Source organism: Macaca fascicularis, chromosome 14 (assembly GCF_037993035.2).
Source record: "Macaca fascicularis isolate 582-1 chromosome 14, T2T-MFA8v1.1".
NCBI classification, from domain to species: Eukaryota; Metazoa; Chordata; class Mammalia; order Primates; family Cercopithecidae; genus Macaca; species Macaca fascicularis.
This window is the reverse complement of record NC_088388.1, coordinates 51,498,867-51,517,195: the sequence shown is the minus strand read 5'-3', so window position 1 is coordinate 51,517,195 and position 18,329 is coordinate 51,498,867. Positions and strand designations below refer to the sequence as shown.

Here is an 18,329-nt window from a genome sequence, read left to right as displayed (position 1 = left end):
GGAGGGGATTGTAAGTCTCTGGAAGCAGTTTCAAAATCCTTTCTTACCTCTTTTCTTTTATGGTGTTTTAGAACATTTTGTTCGGAAAAGTTGAATGAGAAGGAAATCAACCTCTACCAAGCCCTGTTATGTGTCCCTCACAATGATAAGCAATTTTCTCACAATAAAACCTTGGGGCAGGATGATGATGCTCCCATTTGGCAGTGTAGTAACTGCAAAGAAAGGTGAGGTGGAGGCCCCCATCACATAGCTATGAAATAAACAGCTGATTCGAATCCAGCTCTGACTGTCACCAGTGCCCTGGGTTCTTCCCTCCACACCATACTGCCTCTCCAAATGTAGAAAGAGGAAACATTTCTCTGGGTCTTCATATCTAATGTGAATTGTCTGTTCATAACTTTATCTAGTGGGATCTTTTTCTACATATTTGGATTAGCTCTGTACATAGTATAGATATTAACACTTTGTCAGTCACACTCAGTGGAGACATTTTTTGCCAGCATGTCATTTTTCTCTCCAATTCAGTACTGCCATTTTCATTTTACAGATGTTTTTCATTGATGGATAATTCCTTTCTTTATTATTGCTTGTATTGTTTCAAAGTTGAAAAAATTAATATTTCTCTAATAGATCTGAAAGCTTTATTTTTTTCCATGATCTGGTTATTTTCTATCTGACTCTGAGTCTGGTTTTTTTTGTTTTTTTCTTGTGTGGTATACTAAATGTGAATCCGGTATTTTTTTTGCTACAGTTAACTTATCCCAACCCCACTTGTTGCACAATCTTTTCTTGACCCCTAATTTGAAAAGCCTGTTCTGTATAGTCCTTATATGTAGTTTCTGGGATCCCCTCTCTGTGTTGCTGATTTATATTTCTATCTTATCTGAATATCACGCTATTTTGTCTATCATGCTTTATCATATACTCTGGGATATGGTATAGCTAGATCAACTCTCTTTGCTAGAGCACGGATACAAGTCTGAGTCCCAGATAGGAAGATGAAACCAGATTAACAAAATGTCATGTATTGGAAGACATGGCATATACAAAAGCATAAATACGAATTTTTATGACAGTTTGAACAAATTAAAGCACTTCAGTCCTATCTAGCATTTTCTAAGGAAAACTCATACAGATTCTTATTCATTTCATTTTTATTTTAGAATAAATACTTTGAAGTGATGTTTAATTAAATTTGAAGGTCAAAGGAAATACAAGAGCTCCATGTTCATTTCTTAGATTAATTCATTTACTTCAACAAACATTTGAAGAGAATCCACGGCATGCCAAGTTCTAAGCCGGACATTAGGATATAGCTATGAACAGGACAGAAATGGTTTTCACTCTTTTGGAACCTGATGGGGAGATGTTAACAAGAAATTCCAAAGCAAGAGTGAGTTCAGCATGCTATGGGGAGGTAGAATAGGAGTTCTAAGCAATTTGGGGAGAGGTCAGGAAATACCTCCTCCAGGAAGTGTTACATAAACGGGGTCGGGGGGGATTCTCCAGCTGCAGGGCATATCTGAAGATGCTAGAAAATTGTTCTCAGGCCCTTATAGATTCAAATTTACTCTGTCACTGTGTGATCAGCCATGTGACCTCACGGTCAGGAATTGGCTGCTCCATGTTTCCCACATCTTGAAACATTTACCAGGGTCTAGAGGGTACCTCGCTTTGGCTACAGACTTGGATACAACAGATTGGGCCAAAATGCCTTTGCTGAGAATGATTTCCACAAGGCCTTGGTCCCAGATGGTTACACCCATTGGCTGAGCAGGTTTCAGGGCAGTATGTTAGGGTGGCAGTTGGTTTAGTTTCTACAGCTCTGGATTAGAACTGCTTTTGTCCCCTTAGATTGCCATTGTGAATAGAGTCACTCAGGGGTACAGGACATGAATGATTAATCTGGCCTCAAATCACATACTTAGGAAGACAGGAAGGCAATAGATGGAGCGGTCAGTCTCTGTAACAATGGAAGAGGAAACCTGCCTCCCAGGGGACAGCTGGATACCCCCAGAGGGCAGCCGCACCCAGGTGCCAGTGCTGTCTGCTCCGCAGTTACTAGAAGGCAGACAAGAACCCTGTCCTGTGAGTCCCTACATGAGGTAATGCCACACCTCCATAGACTGCAATCCTTGTGTGAACCAGGTCTTTAAAGAAGCTGTTGAAATCACTGACCTACATGCCAGAAAATGCACACGTGGGAAAAGGAAATTAAACCCCCTGATTGTGCCTAAGTAGCTGATGATGTCATTGCAATACTTTAGCAGTTTATAAAGGCTTCCTAATAAAGCATCTCATTTGATCCTGACAGCAACACTGCAGGTATATATTGCTAGATGAAGATATTGAGATTTGAAGAGGGTGAGCCACTTGCCCAAGATCTAAAGCTAGGAGGTGGAGGAGCTCAAGTCATCATATGCATATTTGTTCAGTCGGCCCACTGGACACCTAGGTCCTGGGATGCAGCTGTAAAACACAGAGTTCCTTCAAGGAACTCCTGGTCTAAGTTGGGGAGAGGAAACAGTGAGGAAGCGATTGCATTCCTGGGGTCTGGCTATAGAGACCTGCACAGAATGTGGGAAATTCAGCGCTATGTACTTGCCTCAGATGAAGGCAAGACCTGTGCAGAGTGTGGGAATCTGGAGCTGTATACTTGCCTCAGCTGAAGGCAGGCAGGAAGGCCGCTCGAAGAGGTGACATGATCTGAGGCTTGAAAGATGAGTGGACCCAGCATTCTCAAGCTTGAGGTATATTAAAATCTGGAGGGATTATTAAATTGCTGGGTCCTACCCCAAGTCTCTAATTCAGCAAATCTAGGGTGGGGCTCAAGAATCTGTATTTCCTTCAAGTTCCTAGAGGTTGCTGATGCTGCTGGTCCAAGGACCACACTTTTCCAGTCACTGAAGAGCTTGCCCAATAGATGCAAGTACAAGTGGAACCCGCAGCTAACTTGCAGCTAGGCTTGCCTGTCAGGGCCCAGGGAGCTTCTTAGGTAGCATGTAGGGTGGGATAAGGGAGGGGGTGCATGGGAGGCAGCAAGAGGACCTTGTCAGTCGACAGATGCCAAAGCCAGGGCTCAGGCCAGGTTCTTCTCCACTCCTGTGCCAGAACCTAGACTGGCATCAGGCTAAAATGGAAAGTCCACTCAGGAAGTCTTTTCTTCCCACCTGTCCCCTTTCTGATCTCCATACGGCCCTATGGTGCTTCTCTCAATAACACTAATGGTGATAAGAGTTCTAGGGCCAGGCACTGGGCTAAGTACTGTCTGCAACCTAGCTTATTTGAAATTCACAGGAACCCTTTGGAGTAGACATATGCGATCATCATTTTAAAGATTTGGACACTGAGACACAGAAAGGTTTGGTAATCTGCCCAAGGACACACAGCTGTAAGAGGTGATACCAGAGCCCGGGGGGCCCAGTTCCCCAGGCCCCAGTCGGGTCTGCAGTCATTGCTTTCTGGAACCAGGTGAGGGCAGCCAGAAGCAGCTGGTCCCAACAGAGGCACAGGGACTTCTAGACAGCTGAGGCAGAGCAGCTGCCAGCTGGACTGAACAGAACAGTTGGTCTCTGGCCAAGGATTCCCCATGATTAGCAGCCTGGGGGTACAGAGTCAGGCCAAGCTGCCTTCAAGCCTCAGCCACCTCCTAGCTGTGTCTCTTAGTTCATTAACCACTTACTCACTTTCATGGCCTCTCTACGAGACAAGATAATAATTCTAACCCCACAGGATTGTCATGAGGGGAAAATGAAATAATATGGGACTGCCACCCACTGTGTGCCCTGTGAATGTGACTCTTTCCTGCCCAGCCACTCTGAGTGGTTGCTGCCATGTATCTCACATGGTCCCAGCCATTCCTGAGAATCTGAGTGACACAAAGAGATAGAGGTTGAAGAGCAGCCTCCGATAGCTTAGACTCAGGATGTTACTCCCAGCAACCGGGGGTGTCGGCCAAAGGTCTCTGACTCTACAGCTGGTCCCTGCTTCCCAGCTGTGAGCCGATGGGTACAGTCTGGAGCTGGACAGTGCCTGCCTTCTGAGGGCAATGGAAACAGGAAGTTGGGGGAGATGACCCCTCTGATGCGAGGTTGAGTTGCAAGGATCACTTGAGCCCAGAAGTTTGAGGCGGCAGTGAGCCATGATCACATCACTGCACTCCAGCCTGGGTGACAGAGCAAGACTCTGTCTCTGAAAGAAAAGAAATACTCGATAGGGTGGTAGTATATGGTCCTCTCCACGTTTCTTCAATGGATGGGCTCGGGACAGAGAAGGTTATAAACCCGTCGTGGCCAAAGGCAGAGTTCAGTGGGAGACCACGAATCTGAATACTCTCTGTCCCTCTCATTCTTCATCCATAATCCAGGCAGATTTCCCTCAGAGTGAGGACCAACCCCCAGAACTCTAATATAATGGTCTCTGTATTTCATTTCCAGGAGAGCAGCACCTTCAGCTGAATTTTCTGTGGACAGAACTCGCCATTTAATGTCCTTCCTGACCATGATGGGCCCCAGTCCCGACTGGAACGTAGGCTTATCTGCAGAAGATCTGTGCACCAAGGAATGTGGCTGGGTCCAGAAGGTGGTGCAAGACCTGATTCCTTGGGATGCTGGCACTGACAGCGGGGTGACCTATGAGGTGTGTGTGTGCCTGGAGTGGTGAGTGGCAAACTTCCCTAGCACCTTCTCCTTGCCCAGCCCCATCCTGAGGGACACAGAGGAGATCTGACCCAGGCTCTGTCCTAGGTGAACTTTCAGTCTGGCTGGGGAGGCCAGCATGGTCTCATCATCACATGTGGTGTGATGTGGGCTCTGGGAAGTGTCTGTGCAGTGGCCAGGAGAGCATGGAGAGGGAAGTGCTAAAGAGCAGTTCCCAAGTGAGCAGGGGACAGCATTCCAAAACCACGATGGCAAGAGCGAAGGTTTCTGGACAGCTGGGCTAAGGAGTTTGCATTCTGTCCTGAATGTCGTATTTCTCTGATATGATCAATTGCATTGAAATCTGGAGCCATCAGAAAACCAATGGGAGAACAATCTAGAAGAACAGACATCTGCAAACTATGGTTTGGAAGACAAATCTGCCCTACCATGTGATTTGTCAATAAAGGTTTCAAAGCCAGCTACACTCCTCCAAATACATATTATCTGTGGCTGTTTTCCCACTACCACGGCTGAGTTGAGTATTGGCAACAGACACAATATGGTTCACAAAGCCTAAAATATGTAGCATCTGACCCTCTACAGAAAAAAGTTTTCCAATGCCTGGTCTATTAGAAAGACTTTGGGATTCAGGCCAACCTGGCTCAGCCATTTCCTAGCTTGGATAGCCTCTCTGAAACTTGGCTTCTTCATCTGAGCACAATCCTACCATGTATATGGAAGAATTTTAAAATACAGTTCTAGAAATTTCCCAGCACAGTAATATGGCATGAACACAATTCCATAAACATAAATAGTAGTTACACTTGTCAAATTCCTATCAAGGACTTTGCTCTGATCCATGTAACAAATGGCTTTTGTGGGTTTTCCCAATTTTATTTCTTACTCTCTACCTCTGTATGTTTTCTTGCAGTCACCCAACAAGCCCACCATTCCCCAGGAGAAAATCCGGCCCCTGACCAGCCTGGACCATCCTCAGAGTCCTTTCTACGACCCAGAGGGTGGGTCCATCACTCAAGTAGCCAGAGTTGTCATCGAGAGAATCGCACGGAAGGTACGGGGTTAGAGCCCACTCTGGCATCGACCCTTCCCGGCAGGAGTGCCAGGGAGATTGCACACCTTTCTGCTCTAGAATCATGGAGTCCCTGGCAGAAAGCACCTCAGGATATGGAATTCCTGGGCCTCCCCGGGTTTCTAACATGCAAATTATTTCATAAGATGAAAATAAGCAGGCCAGGTGCGTTGGCTTATGCCTGTAATCCCAGCCCTTTGGGAGGCCGAGGTGGGCAGATCACCTGAGGTCAGGAATTCAAGACCAGCCTGGCCAACATGGTGAAACCACATCTCTACTAAAAATACAAAAATTGACTGGGCCTGGTGGCAGGCGCCTGTAATTCCAGCTACTCGGGAGGCTGAGGCAGGAGAATCGCTTGAACCCTGGAGGTGGAGGTTACAGTGAGCCGAGATTGTGCCATTGCACTCCAGCCTGGGTGATAAGAGCAAAACTCCATCTCAAAAAAAGAAAAAAAAAAAGAAAATGAGCAAAATGAACTCAGCAGTGAGGCCCAGTGCTCAAATGAACAATTTGATCTAGGCAAATTGGTTTCATTGTGAGTTCTGTAATTGATTACTAATGTCTCCCATGGGCCAGGAACTGGGGAGTGCTGGTACCCAAGTTATGTATTTATCATCCCTGGTTAGCCATTTCTGCTTTCTTGGCATTTCTTTCTCAGGCAGATTGTAAATGTTGGCCCAGAACTTTGCCATGGCATACGATTTGTATACAGAATGGGCATTAGATTTTAGTCCTCTTTCATCTTCACACTACACATTCCCTTCTTTCGCTATGTGAGCCCTCCAAGTAAAATTCCTTTTGCAGGGGGAACAATGCAATATTGTACCTGACAATGTCGATGATATTGTAGCTGACCTGGCTCCAGAGGAGAAAGATGAAGGTACGTTATTTTCTTTTGTTGCAGGTGGCAACATAAATTGACACAACCCTTTGAGAAAGCAATTTGCTAACCTGTTTTAAGAACCATAAACCATGTGCTTTGACTTGGTAATCCTATCTCTGAGGATTTCTCCTCAAGAAATAATCAAAAACAAGGCCAAGGTTAGGCATAAAGCATAAGGGAATTGGTGAAGATATGACATCAGAATATATACTCAACAACATCAGGCCTTTAAAACAATCATGTAAATCTCATTTGAATGGGCTTCGCAGGATTCAGACTACTCTCTGCTTCGATTCTCAGGCCAGTCTATAAGGCCGGTGTGGATACATTCACTTTCCCGGCAAGCAAAGAAAGGCCCAGATCTTACAGTCAGGAGGGAGCACAGAGTAATGGTTCAAGCTCAAGTTTTCTTATGGGATCTGGAGCCAGACAACCTGCACTCTCAGTAGACATGTGATCTTGGGCAAGAAGCTAACCTTTCTGTCTCAGTTTCCTTGACAGTCAAATGGGGATGATAAAAGAACCTTCATGCACTTGTGAGAACTAAATGAGATTAAACATGTAAGGCTCTTAGAATGGTGCTAGTACATGACAAGTACTCAATGAATAGCGGCTGCTTTTATTCTTACCATGACAACTGTGTATGGGATCATTGGGAAGATGAAGCCATGGCATGAAAACAAGCCTTGAGCTTTTCAAAATGGCCTACAATGAGCCTGCATGTGTGTGGAAACAATGCCAAGATGAGGGACTGAAAATGAGAAGAAGTTCATGTGTTGAGAGGAAGGGATAATAAGAATCATTCTGCTCATTTAGATATTTATTAGCAAGATGTTAAACTGTCATCTTTAAAGGGAAGTGAATGGCCGCTTCCATCCCAGGAGCACGCAGGCTCACCGAGGCCAGTCTGGCAGCATGGCTTTTCTTGTTCCCAGATGAGCCAGTATGGGGAGAGCGCCAGTGGCAGCTCCCATAGGCTCCCAGGGAAAACATGTCAAACACTCTTTCCAGATGACACCCCTGAAACCTGCATCTACTCCAACTGGTCCCCATGGTCCGCCTGCAGCTCCTCCACCTGCGACAAAGGCAAGAGGATGCGACAGCGCATGCTGAAGGCACAGCTGGACCTCAGCGTCCCCTGCCCCGACACCCAGGACTTCCAGCCCTGCATGGGCCCTGGCTGCAGTGACGAAGGTGAGGAGATAACCCAGACCAGCCAGGGGCTTGCAGGAGTTCAGGTAGGGAGGGTCTGCCCAGCTGTCAGACAGTGTCCCTGGTGAGGGCACAAAGACCCTGACAGTAGATGTCAGTGGGGTCCACCTTGGGCAGACTCCTATCTGCAACAGTATCTTGAGGGCTCTGAACACAGAACCTCTCTTATGACATCAAAGGAATTCTTGAGATTGACTGACCACCCCCCCTTCTTTTACTGAAGAGCTTACAAACATAGATACATCTTATGACAAGTTACAGACAACACATAGCCTGCTTCTGGGACTTAACTCCAATCTCTTCTTAAGGAGACTGTTAACAGATCAGCCCAGATTGAATCTAGATCCATTGCCCTAATTCTGTCATTTACGGCCCCTCATCTGTGTTCTACCTCAGCGTGAGTCAGAGCACTCTCACTTCTTCGTGTCAGGACCTTCGGGTTGATTGCAGAAATTCTCAGTCTCTCTATTTGCAACAGCGCAAAGGTCAGGCTTTAAGTATAATCTTGCAACACCTATATCATGATGGCTCAAGCTGCAAGATTGCACTAAGCTGATTGCTGTGCAAAGGTCGGCTATCTGCTTCCCAAGCCATGACCCCTTTCTCTGCCTGATAGATCTACGCTACTCATGCCCTGATCTTACAGATGCAATAAGGCAATGGGAAGGTATGTATAGGCTGGACTGGTGTATGGCAGGGAAAAAACCCACTTCCAAGCTGAGGATAGAGAAAGCAAGCGTATCCCTTGCAGGTCATTAATTCCTTGGCTCTGCCTAGAGGGAGGCTCTTAAATACCTCTCCCAGTGCTGCACTTTCAGGGTGGTTTATTGGTAGCTCGTTTTGCCCACAATAAGCACTTTGGAGGGGAGTAAACCCTCCCATAGACAAGTCATTCCTACAAACAGGCGGGAGGAAAGCTGGGACTGGCCTGTCAACATTGAAGGCTCTCTTGGGGCTGGGACTGGGAAGCTGTCTAAGCTGAGGAGCTGAGGTCCTTAACCTCCCCCTCCACAGGGAAGGATTGTTCCTCATACAAATGGATTATGATTTATCTTAAATTATATGTGGATCAAATTATATCTTATCTTAGATATATGTGTGTGTTTACATTTTTTAAACACTCTCCTTTCCATACAAGCATCTTTCAAAAGTATTTTCATGAGATAAGGAGTAATTCTGAGTGTCCCATGCACCTGGAAAAGAGGCATTTCCTCTTAGAGAACTTTGCTGGTTTAAGGATTTAGACCTCTTAGGCATGCTGACATCCTCAACTGCCTAACTCTTGATTCCCACTGGGGGAAGTTCCCGCCGCGCGGCCTGGCGGGCGCCCCCGCCACTGCTGCAGCGTGCACTCGGTATGTTGCAGACGGCTCCACCTGCACCATGTCCGAGTGGATCACCTGGTCGCCCTGCAGCATCTCCTGCGGGACCGGCATGAGGTCCCGGGAGAGGTACGTGAAGCAGTTCCCAGAGGACGGCTCCGTGTGCACGCTGCCCACTGAGGAAACGGAGAAGTGCACAGTCAACGAGGAGTGCTGTGAGTGGGGGCCCCGGGCGGGCGGGCAAGCAGGTCGGGGAGGCAGCAGGTGCGACTCCAATGCTGCCGGCCTCCCCAGCTCCCAGCAGCTGCCTGATGACCGAGTGGGGCGAGTGGGACGAATGCAGCGCCACCTGCGGCATGGGCATGAAGAAGCGGCACCGCATGATCAAGATGAGCCCCGCAGATGGCTCCATGTGCAAGGCCGAGACGTCCCAGGCAGAGAAGTGCATGATGCCCGAGTGCCGTGAGTGGGAGCGGGGGTGGGCTTGGAGGAGGCCACCGGGGACAGGCGTGGAGGGCCATAGCATCCACTATTACCACCATGAAGGTCGGAGGCTGAGCAGGAGGAAAGCATGGCCCACGGTCCTTGCCGGGCACTGCTGGGAGCCAGATGAGAGCCATAGGTGTGTGGACATCAACCAGAACCAGAGAGAGTAACCTCCATTGGGGGACATTCTAAGCAATGCTGGGGTGGCAAACGGGAGGCCTCTGGATAGAATTCACCTGCAGCCGTGTTTTATAGGAGTGTCTTTCTTGCTGTGGTGGGGAGGAGGGGCAACACATTTAGGCGGGACATACACTACCCAGGTCCAGCCCACTCCTGTTGTACATTGGACTTGGTTGATCCCATAAAGCATGACCCCCCCTACTCTGTGCACAAATGCATATGGGCCCACCCACACATCAGTACACAGATGTATACAGGCACACAAGTACATACACACTCTAGGGAATTCAGGACCACAATGTCCAAAAATGCAGCCCTGAGCCTCTTCTTTAGTGCCTGATTCTTAGTGAGTGTGGGATGTATCTGTCTCTAGGAAGACCCTACTAAATCTTCAGTGGCATTTCCAGTGGGGACTTATGTAGTCATATTGCAACCTTCATGTCATAACCACCGGGGCGGGGCGGAGGAGGGGGTAGATGAAAGAGAGTGACAAGAAGAGCAGTAGGCTGCTAAGCCACCTCTTGCTCCATAGAATTCACTCTTATTTGAACCCATGGGCCAATTCCACTTTATTCCAGGGGCCAAAGCAGGGGACTGGGTGTGGGACATTGTGGGGCCAGGGAGATCAAAGAAAACAAAAGAACCTGTTCTCAGTGGCAAACCCGGTTCTTGATCTAGATACCATCCCATGCTTGCTGTCCCCATGGTCCGAGTGGAGTGACTGCAGCGTGACCTGCGGGAAGGGCATGCGAACCCGACAGCGGATGCTCAAGTCTCTGGCGGAACTTGGAGACTGCAATGAGGATCTGGAGCAGGTGGAGAAGTGCATGCTCCCTGAATGCCGTAAGTCCTGGAGCTCCCCAAAGCCTATCACTTCTATGTTCCTGAGTCCAGGGAGCCCTGAACCAGCCAGTGCTAATACTGCTAGATCCTAGAATAAAATGGTTTGCTGGGGAGGAGTTTGGGGTTTGGCTTTCAGTGTTTGCAGTTACTTAAAACACTGCAGTCAATTTCATTAGTAAAGTCAGAATCCCACTACCGTCTACATAACACCCAAAGTTCAAGTTGCTGTGAAGTGTAAATGAGAGACACATATGAAAAACAGCACAAGGCTCAATAAACCTTAGTTCTTTCCCTCCTTTCCCCCAACAATTATGGGCTTGCGTGACCCATGGATTTTCCAAGCTTTTTAATTCTATTCTTCTCCCTGTGACCATTTTATTTCCCCATGACCAGAAGCTGGACATTAAATCAATGACTCCTGCAGACTGGTAAGAAAACCAGCAAGAAAACAAGCCAAGTTCTCAAAAGCTCACTCCACCCCACTCCACTCCCAGTCCTGTTTTCCAAAATATCTGCGATCAGCTGTTTGTATTATATGGGACTAATCTCCAAGCTGAGCAAGCCAGTTTCCTTGGCTGGTCTTCCAAGAGCTGCTCTTTTGGGTGGTGAAAGGGCAGGCACACTGGCTGTGGCTCTGGTCCCCTCCAGCATGCACTTGTAGTCCTTCATCCTCCCTCCCCTAGCTAGTAACCTTCAGCCGATGACTCAGCACCTCTGTTCCTCAGTTTCCCCATCTGTAAAGTAGCAGGAAATACTTCCTAGGTTGCTCTGAGGATGAAAGCAAGTAATTGGTCCAAAGTGTGAGCACTGGACATGACAAGGATAGGCTTTAATCCCCACCCCACGCTCCAGTTCCTGGGCTGTTTTAGGAGACTCAGCCACAGGTGGAGGTAACTTGGACCATCCACTAGAGAAAGCCTGGGATTTTCAGTAACTAAGACTGGCCCATGGTTCAGGCCAGCTCACCAGAGTTAGGGCCCCATAGCCTTCTGACTGAGAGTACCTGACTTGAAAGTTTTATATCCAAAGGGTCCACTGAAGGAAGAAAACGAAAATTTATGAAGCACTTGCAGGGCTGGGAGCATCTCATTTAATCCTTACAACCTAATGAGAAAAATACCATGATCCCCATTTTGCAGATAAGAAAGCTGCCTGAGCTTCCACAGGGGGGATAAAAGAACAGAAACTTGAACAAAATGAGGACATCTAGGTCCACCCTGACTTTGGCCTTGCAAGGCCAACAGAGAGCTTGGAATAATTGCCTCCCTGGGACACATCCTGACAGTCAAACTGATGTGTTATTTTCCCTTCACATTTATGAGATGCTGGCTTAGTAAGAATTTACTGGATCTCGTACTGTGATAAACCGTGAAGCACCCCTTGCTCCTGACGCTCTTCTCTACTGAATGTCCCATTTCTGGCTCCTGTGTTTTTTGCATAGACCACCATAGATAGAACACAGGATGATGTTGGGAATGAAAAGCTGCCAGGCTGTGTGAGAACCAAAATGTCCCTGGTATTGGTCCACAAGGGTCAGCCACCTTTAGCTTATTGACTTGTTCTCTCCAAAGAGCAGCAGGGGGCTTGTTGGCCTTGCTCTGAAAAATATCACCAGTGAGTCTGGGACTGTGGGAGGCTATTCTGTACTTGAGGCTGATCTGACAATATTCTAGGAGTTCACAAAGCAGGGCAAGAGGATCTGAACACATCTTGAAAGTCCTCCAAAGCCTTCTTGAGTCATAGAGGGAGCACAGAATGGTTGATGACCTGGCACCAATCCTGCCTTTGCTGCTTACCAACCACAGGGGCTGGATGAAGTCAGCCTGCCTCTTTGGAGCTTCAGTTTCTTCTGTAAAATGGCATGACACAGCACCTGCTTTGCATTCCTCATAGGCTTGTTGAGATGTTCAAAGGAGTGTGTGACCATATCTTGTTTCAGACATGTGATACACTCATGCCCATCTGTGTCTTGCCAGCCATTGACTGTGAGCTCACCGAGTGGTCCCAGTGGTCGGAATGTAACAAGTCATGTGGGAAAGGCCACGTGATTCGAACCCGGATGATCCAAATGGAGCCTCAGTTTGGAGGTGCACCCTGCCCAGAGACTGTGCAGCGAAAAAAGTGCCGCATCCGGAAATGCCTTCGAAATCCATCCATCCAGAAGCTACGCTGGAGGGAGGCCCGAGAGAGCCGGCGGAGTGAGCAGCTGAAGGAAGAGTCTGAAGGGGAGCAGTTCCCAGGTATGGCTCCCAAGTGTGGGCCTGGGCTGGTGTCCAGGACAGGCAGGGCTCTGCACTGGGCTAAGTCTTGGACCTGTTTAAAAGGAGTCGGGGAGAGTCTGCATTTTCTGGAGTCTTCAGACCACATTTTGATTCTTCAGATCCAAGTTTGTTCCCAAATATTGAGCAAACGTAATTTATAAAGGAGATTGGCGGTGGGAGGGTCCTTTATCAAAGAACATTTAGACAACCTAATTACCTGACAAAAAATTTTCAAGCAAAGAATCTTTAGGAATTACACAGTTCCTTCTTTTTTACACACATATAAAACCAATGTGTCCAACTTTGCTCAAAGTCAGTTATGACTTAGCAACCCCATTCACTCCTTGCAAAGGGGGAACATGATACAGATGTGTCAAAGGAATCTTGTTCGCCATTTAGGGAATGTTCCTGAGAATCTCCCAGAACACATCTTCCATTTTAAGGGTTTGGCTCAGACAAGGCAGCCATGGCCTGAGACTTTGATTTTCTTTGCAAGGCTAACCAGAAATTTAGCAGCAATATCATGTCAGCCTTGAGTTTTATTTCCCCAAATAATATTGATCCAAGCTGCCAAATAACTAATAGAACAATGCACCAAGTGCTCAGGGAGCTGAGGAATGAGCATCTTACATTGACTGGAGTTCAGGGAGATGTTAAAGCAGGGAAAACTAGAGTGGGTCTTGAAAAACCTGGAAGAGTTTGCCACTTTTAGAAAAGTGTATTCCAGGCTGGGTGTGGTGGCTCATGGCTGTAATCCCAGCACTTTGGGAGGCCCAAGGTGGGCTGATCACCTGAGGTCAGAAGTTTGAGACCAGCCTGGCCAACATGGTGAAACCCCATCTCTACTAAAAATACAAAAATTAGCCGGGCATGGTGGCACACACCTGTAATCCCAGTTGCTTGGGAGGCTGAAGCAGGAGAATCGCTCGAACTGGGGAGGCAGAGGTTGCAGCGAGCCAAGAGCACGCCATTGCACTCCAGCCTGGGCAACAACAGTGAAACCCCATCTCAAAAAAAAAAAAAAAAAAAGTACATTCCAGGCCGCAAGAATAGTCATTACAAAGGCACAGAGATGCCAAAGACCATGATAGGTCCAAGTGATAAATGGGATGCAGATGAAGCACAAACGACAAGGCAGGCAGGAAACCAGGTTGGGAAGGTGGGGACCAGACCACAAAAGGCCAGTGGCCCACCAAGGATTTGGGACTTGACTCTGTAGGTGGTTTTAATCAAAAGGGTGACTGTATCAGACCGGTTTTGAGTGATCTGGAGGTGGCAAAACACACACACAGAGGCCAGATAGGTTTTATTTGTAACCCAAGAAAAAGATTGTAGGTCCCCAAACTCCAGCTTAACTTCAGAGATTTCCAGGACTTTAAAAATCAGAAAACTTGATGTACACATTAACCTTCACTTTTTTACATGGGCATCTTCTTCAGCACTGAAGCCCCTGGTAGGCATTTTCTTTTTCTTTTAAAGTCCCATTCTTTTTTTTAAAGATGTTCCACCTCCACCTAGGATGATGAGAAATGGAAAAAGTATGAGGAGCTACTTGACCGTTCGGGATCCTTATGATTAGGGAGCTGTTTGCATATCAGTGTTTCTGTTCTACATGGTAGTTAGCCAATCAACAAACGTTCATTAAAGTCAACTATGTGCCAGGTACATAGTTGTACCATACATTCCTCCATGACTCTTAGCTGTCGTGTGGTTAGCAAATATCTCATGTGTAACCATAAATGTGATGGGTTCTATAAGAGAGCAATCTAGAGTGCTATGGAAGCAGTAATCAAAAAATCTAATTAATCTCTGGGGGTCAAGAAAGTTTTCTTGGAGAGCAGCATGTTTATGCTGAGTAGGAAGAACAAAAATTGTACTTCTCTATACTTAGCATTTGGGAGCCAAGTACTTGGGGAATAAGGCATAAGAGAAAGCAGTTTAGTGTTCCTTGCATGGCTGCTGCGTTAAGTCACCCCAAAACAATCTTTTTAAACAACCACTTAGCATGATTCTGTGGATCAGTGATGTGAACTGGGTCTACTGGATGGTTCTTCTTGGGTCTAGTTTGGACTCATTCATGTGGTTATTACTAGCTGGTGGCACAATTGGGCCAGACCAGCCTCACCTGCATATCTGGGGCCTCATGAGATGGCTGAGGCCTGTCTGCACATGGTCTCTCCAGTGGTCTAGCCAGGCTTGTTTACATGGTAGAAGCTTTTAGGCCTGTTTTTGCTCATGTCCCATTGGCCGTAGCAAATCATGTCATCAAGCCCAGATTCAAGAGGTGGAGAAACAGAGTCTGCCTTTTGATGAGAAGATTCGTGAAGCATTTGTGGCCATTTTTTGCAATCAGTCACATATGACCTAACTGTCCCTAATAAGGACTCTAACCAAATCATTACATACTTGAACAGAGGAGGAGACCAGACAACCACATTTCACAGTTCTACTAGAGTTTAGCATTCCTGTTCCGTCCCCAGTTTCTGTAGGCCTAACAAGGCATTCTCATGCTTTCAGGTTGTAGGATGCGCCCATGGACAGCCTGGTCAGAATGCACCAAACTGTGCGGAGGTGGAATTCAGGAACGTTACATGACTGTAAAGAAGAGATTCAAAAGCTCCCAGTTTACCAGCTGCAAAGACAAGAAGGAGATCAGAGCATGCAACGTTCATCCTTGTTAGCAAGGGTACAAGTTCCCCAGGGCTGCACTCTAGATTCCAGAATCACCAATGGCTGGATTATTTGCTTAAGACAATTTAAATTGTGTACACTAGTTTTCATTTTTGCAGTGTGGTTCGCCCAGTAGTCTTGTGGATGCCAGGGACATCCTTTCTGAATACTTCTTGATGGGTACAGGCTGAGTGGGGCACCCTCACCACCAGCCAGCCCTCTTCCTGCACGGGAGTAGTGTCAGCCACCTTGTACTAAACTGAAACATGTCCCCCTGGAGCTTCCACCTGGCCAGGCAGGATGGAGACCTTGACCTCCTCCACATGGAGAGGCAACCATGTCCGGAAGTGACTCTATGCCTGAGTCCCAGGGTGTGGCAGGTAGGAAACATTCTCAATCAGATGAAGAGAGCAGATTCCCCTCATTCTCATCTTTGGCCTGTTCACTGAAACCACTGTTTGCCCATCTCTTCTTAGTGGAACTTGAGGTCTCTGTTCAAGTCTCCTCAGTCATCAATAGTTCCTGGGGAAAACAGAGCCGGTAGACTTCAAGAGGAGAACTGATGTTGGGTGGCTTTTATTCTTCCACTGAGAAATTCGGAATACATTTATCTTACCCCTGATACTGGCTCCTGATGCCCCCCACAAAAAAATAAATAAATTATGGCTGCTTTATTTAAATGTAAGGTAACTAGTTTTTACACCTGAGATAAAGAATAAGTTTAGAGTGTATTTTTCCCTTGCTTTTAGGGTTTGGGAGGAGTATGCACAATTCCTCTAGGAAGCCAACCTTCTGAACTTTTAGGTACTAAATCCTTACTGGAACCAAGACCAAGGAAGCAAAATTGGTCTCTTTAGCAGTCCCATGCCTGAATTTTAAAATCTTCCTATACACATCTAGACTTTCAAGTTTGCAAATCAGTTTTTAGCAAGAAAACATTTTTATTATACAAGCATTTTGCTAAGTCTGCCCAAAGCCTCCCCGCAAGGCGTTCCTTCAACAAAATACAATCTCTCTCCGTACTTTAAAAGTTATTTTAGTCATGAAATTTTGTACGTAGAGAGAAAAGGTTATCAAGACAGAAAATAAATCTAAGGGAAAGGAATATTATAAGATTAAGCTGAGCAAGCAATTCTGGTGGAAAGCCAAATCTGTCAGTGCTCCACACCAGGGCTGTGGTCCTCCCAAACATGCATAGGAATGGCCACAGGTTTACACTGCCTTCCCAGCAATTATAAGCACACCAGATTCAGGGAGACTGACCACTGAGGGATAGTGTAAAAGGACATTTTCTCAGTTGGGTCCATCAGCAGTTTTTCCTCCTGCATTTATTGTTGAAAACTATTGTTTCATTTCTTTTATAGGTCTTATTACTGCTTAATCCAAATGTGTGCCATTGGTGAGACACATACAATGCTCTGAATACACTAAGAATTTGTATTAAACACCACATTAGGATATTTCCAAATACAACATATGTTCTTTAACACAAGAGAGACTGTTCCATAAAAATTCACTGGGTCTTTCATGTCTTTAAGCTAAGTGTTCAGAAGGTTCTTTATATTGTCCTCCTCCATTTTCAATAAAAGATAGATAGATAGGGCTTTTGTTCCCTTGTTCTTGGAGGGACCATTATTACATCTCGGAACTACTTGTCTCCAACATGTTTTAAATCCTTAAATGAATTGCCTTCTCCCCAAAAAAGCATAAAGAAACGCAAGATTTAATTTTCTACTCGGGGGGGGGAAAAAAGTCCTCATATAGAAGTGCCCACTTTTGCAATGTTTTTCTAAGCTATCTAAATAACTCTCAACCCATGATACAGTTCCTTAAAACGGTGATTCCTAATTCAAGGACAAGCCACCCAGTGTCTCATGTTCTTATTTGATCCCAGTTGGGTACGTGTAAAATCCTGATTTGGGAGACTTGACTTAAAACCAGGTTAATGGTTAAGAATGGGTAACATGACTCTTGTTGCATTGTTATTTTTTGTTTGCAATGGGGAATTTATAAGAAGCATCAAGTCTCTTTCTTACCAAAGTCTTGTTAGGTGGTTTATAGTTCTTCTGGCTAACAAATCATTTTGGAAATAAAGACTTTTTACTACAAAAATGAAATCTGTTTGGACTTCCACTTGAGATAGTAAAGACAGTATCAGACACCCAGTAAAAACTGCCATTTAAAGAAGTTGTAATTGTTTGTTGTGTATATATTTTTTTCAATGCCAAACCAGCTGTGATCCAATTTACATCCACATTTTAGGTTCAACAGCAAGAAGTTCAGAGACAGATTTCCCAACCAGACATTGGGTCACTCACTGGTCACCTTGCCAGTGCATTTTATTTGAAGGGAATCTGTTGTAGCAAATGGGAATAAACCTGGGCTTCTATAGACCCAGAACTGAAAAAATAAACATTTGTGCTGTTTTTAATTTGAACTTTGCGTATTGAACACATTTTAGGGATACTCAAAGTCTATGTACTCCCTCCAGGAAGTAAGGGTACATTATACATTCTCACATGACTATAGCTCTCCAGAAATAGGTCAAGTGCATGGCTAAAATGTACTATGCCTTGAGTTTATTCCCACAAAAACTCATATTTGAAATTTGATGCCCAAGGTGGCTGCGTTGGGAGGTGGGCCTAGTGGGAAGGGTTTGGGTCATGCAGGCATCTCCCTCATGAATGGCTTGGTACCACTATAGTGAAGGAGTTCTAACTCTCTCTAGACTGAATTAGT

The 18,329-nt window shown here is 46.0% G+C and overlaps 1 protein-coding gene and 1 long non-coding RNA gene across 2 annotated transcripts in view; one reads left to right on the top strand and one right to left on the bottom strand.

Moving 5' to 3' along the window:
- SPON1 (spondin 1) overlaps positions 1 to 18,003 on the top strand; it is a 296,524-nt gene extending 278,521 nt beyond the window's left edge. The window contains exons 8-16 of the mRNA XM_005578559.4: positions 4,437 to 4,638; positions 5,572 to 5,712; positions 6,538 to 6,613; positions 7,628 to 7,810; positions 9,195 to 9,365; positions 9,445 to 9,612; positions 10,495 to 10,659; positions 12,636 to 12,899; positions 15,438 to 18,003. Of these exons, the coding sequence (XP_005578616.2) occupies positions 4,437 to 4,638; positions 5,572 to 5,712; positions 6,538 to 6,613; positions 7,628 to 7,810; positions 9,195 to 9,365; positions 9,445 to 9,612; positions 10,495 to 10,659; positions 12,636 to 12,899; positions 15,438 to 15,601 (1,534 nt within the window). The 3' untranslated portion in view covers positions 15,602 to 18,003. The remainder of the gene's footprint in view (positions 1 to 4,436; positions 4,639 to 5,571; positions 5,713 to 6,537; positions 6,614 to 7,627; positions 7,811 to 9,194; positions 9,366 to 9,444; positions 9,613 to 10,494; positions 10,660 to 12,635; positions 12,900 to 15,437) is intronic.
- Positions 14,274 to 15,164, bottom strand: LOC135967054 (uncharacterized). The gene is made up of 2 exons (XR_010580879.2): positions 15,046 to 15,164; positions 14,274 to 14,434 (listed from the first exon to the last, which is right to left on the bottom strand). It is a non-coding gene; the product is annotated as an uncharacterized lncRNA (long non-coding RNA).
- Positions 18,004 to 18,329: the final 326 nt, after the last annotated feature.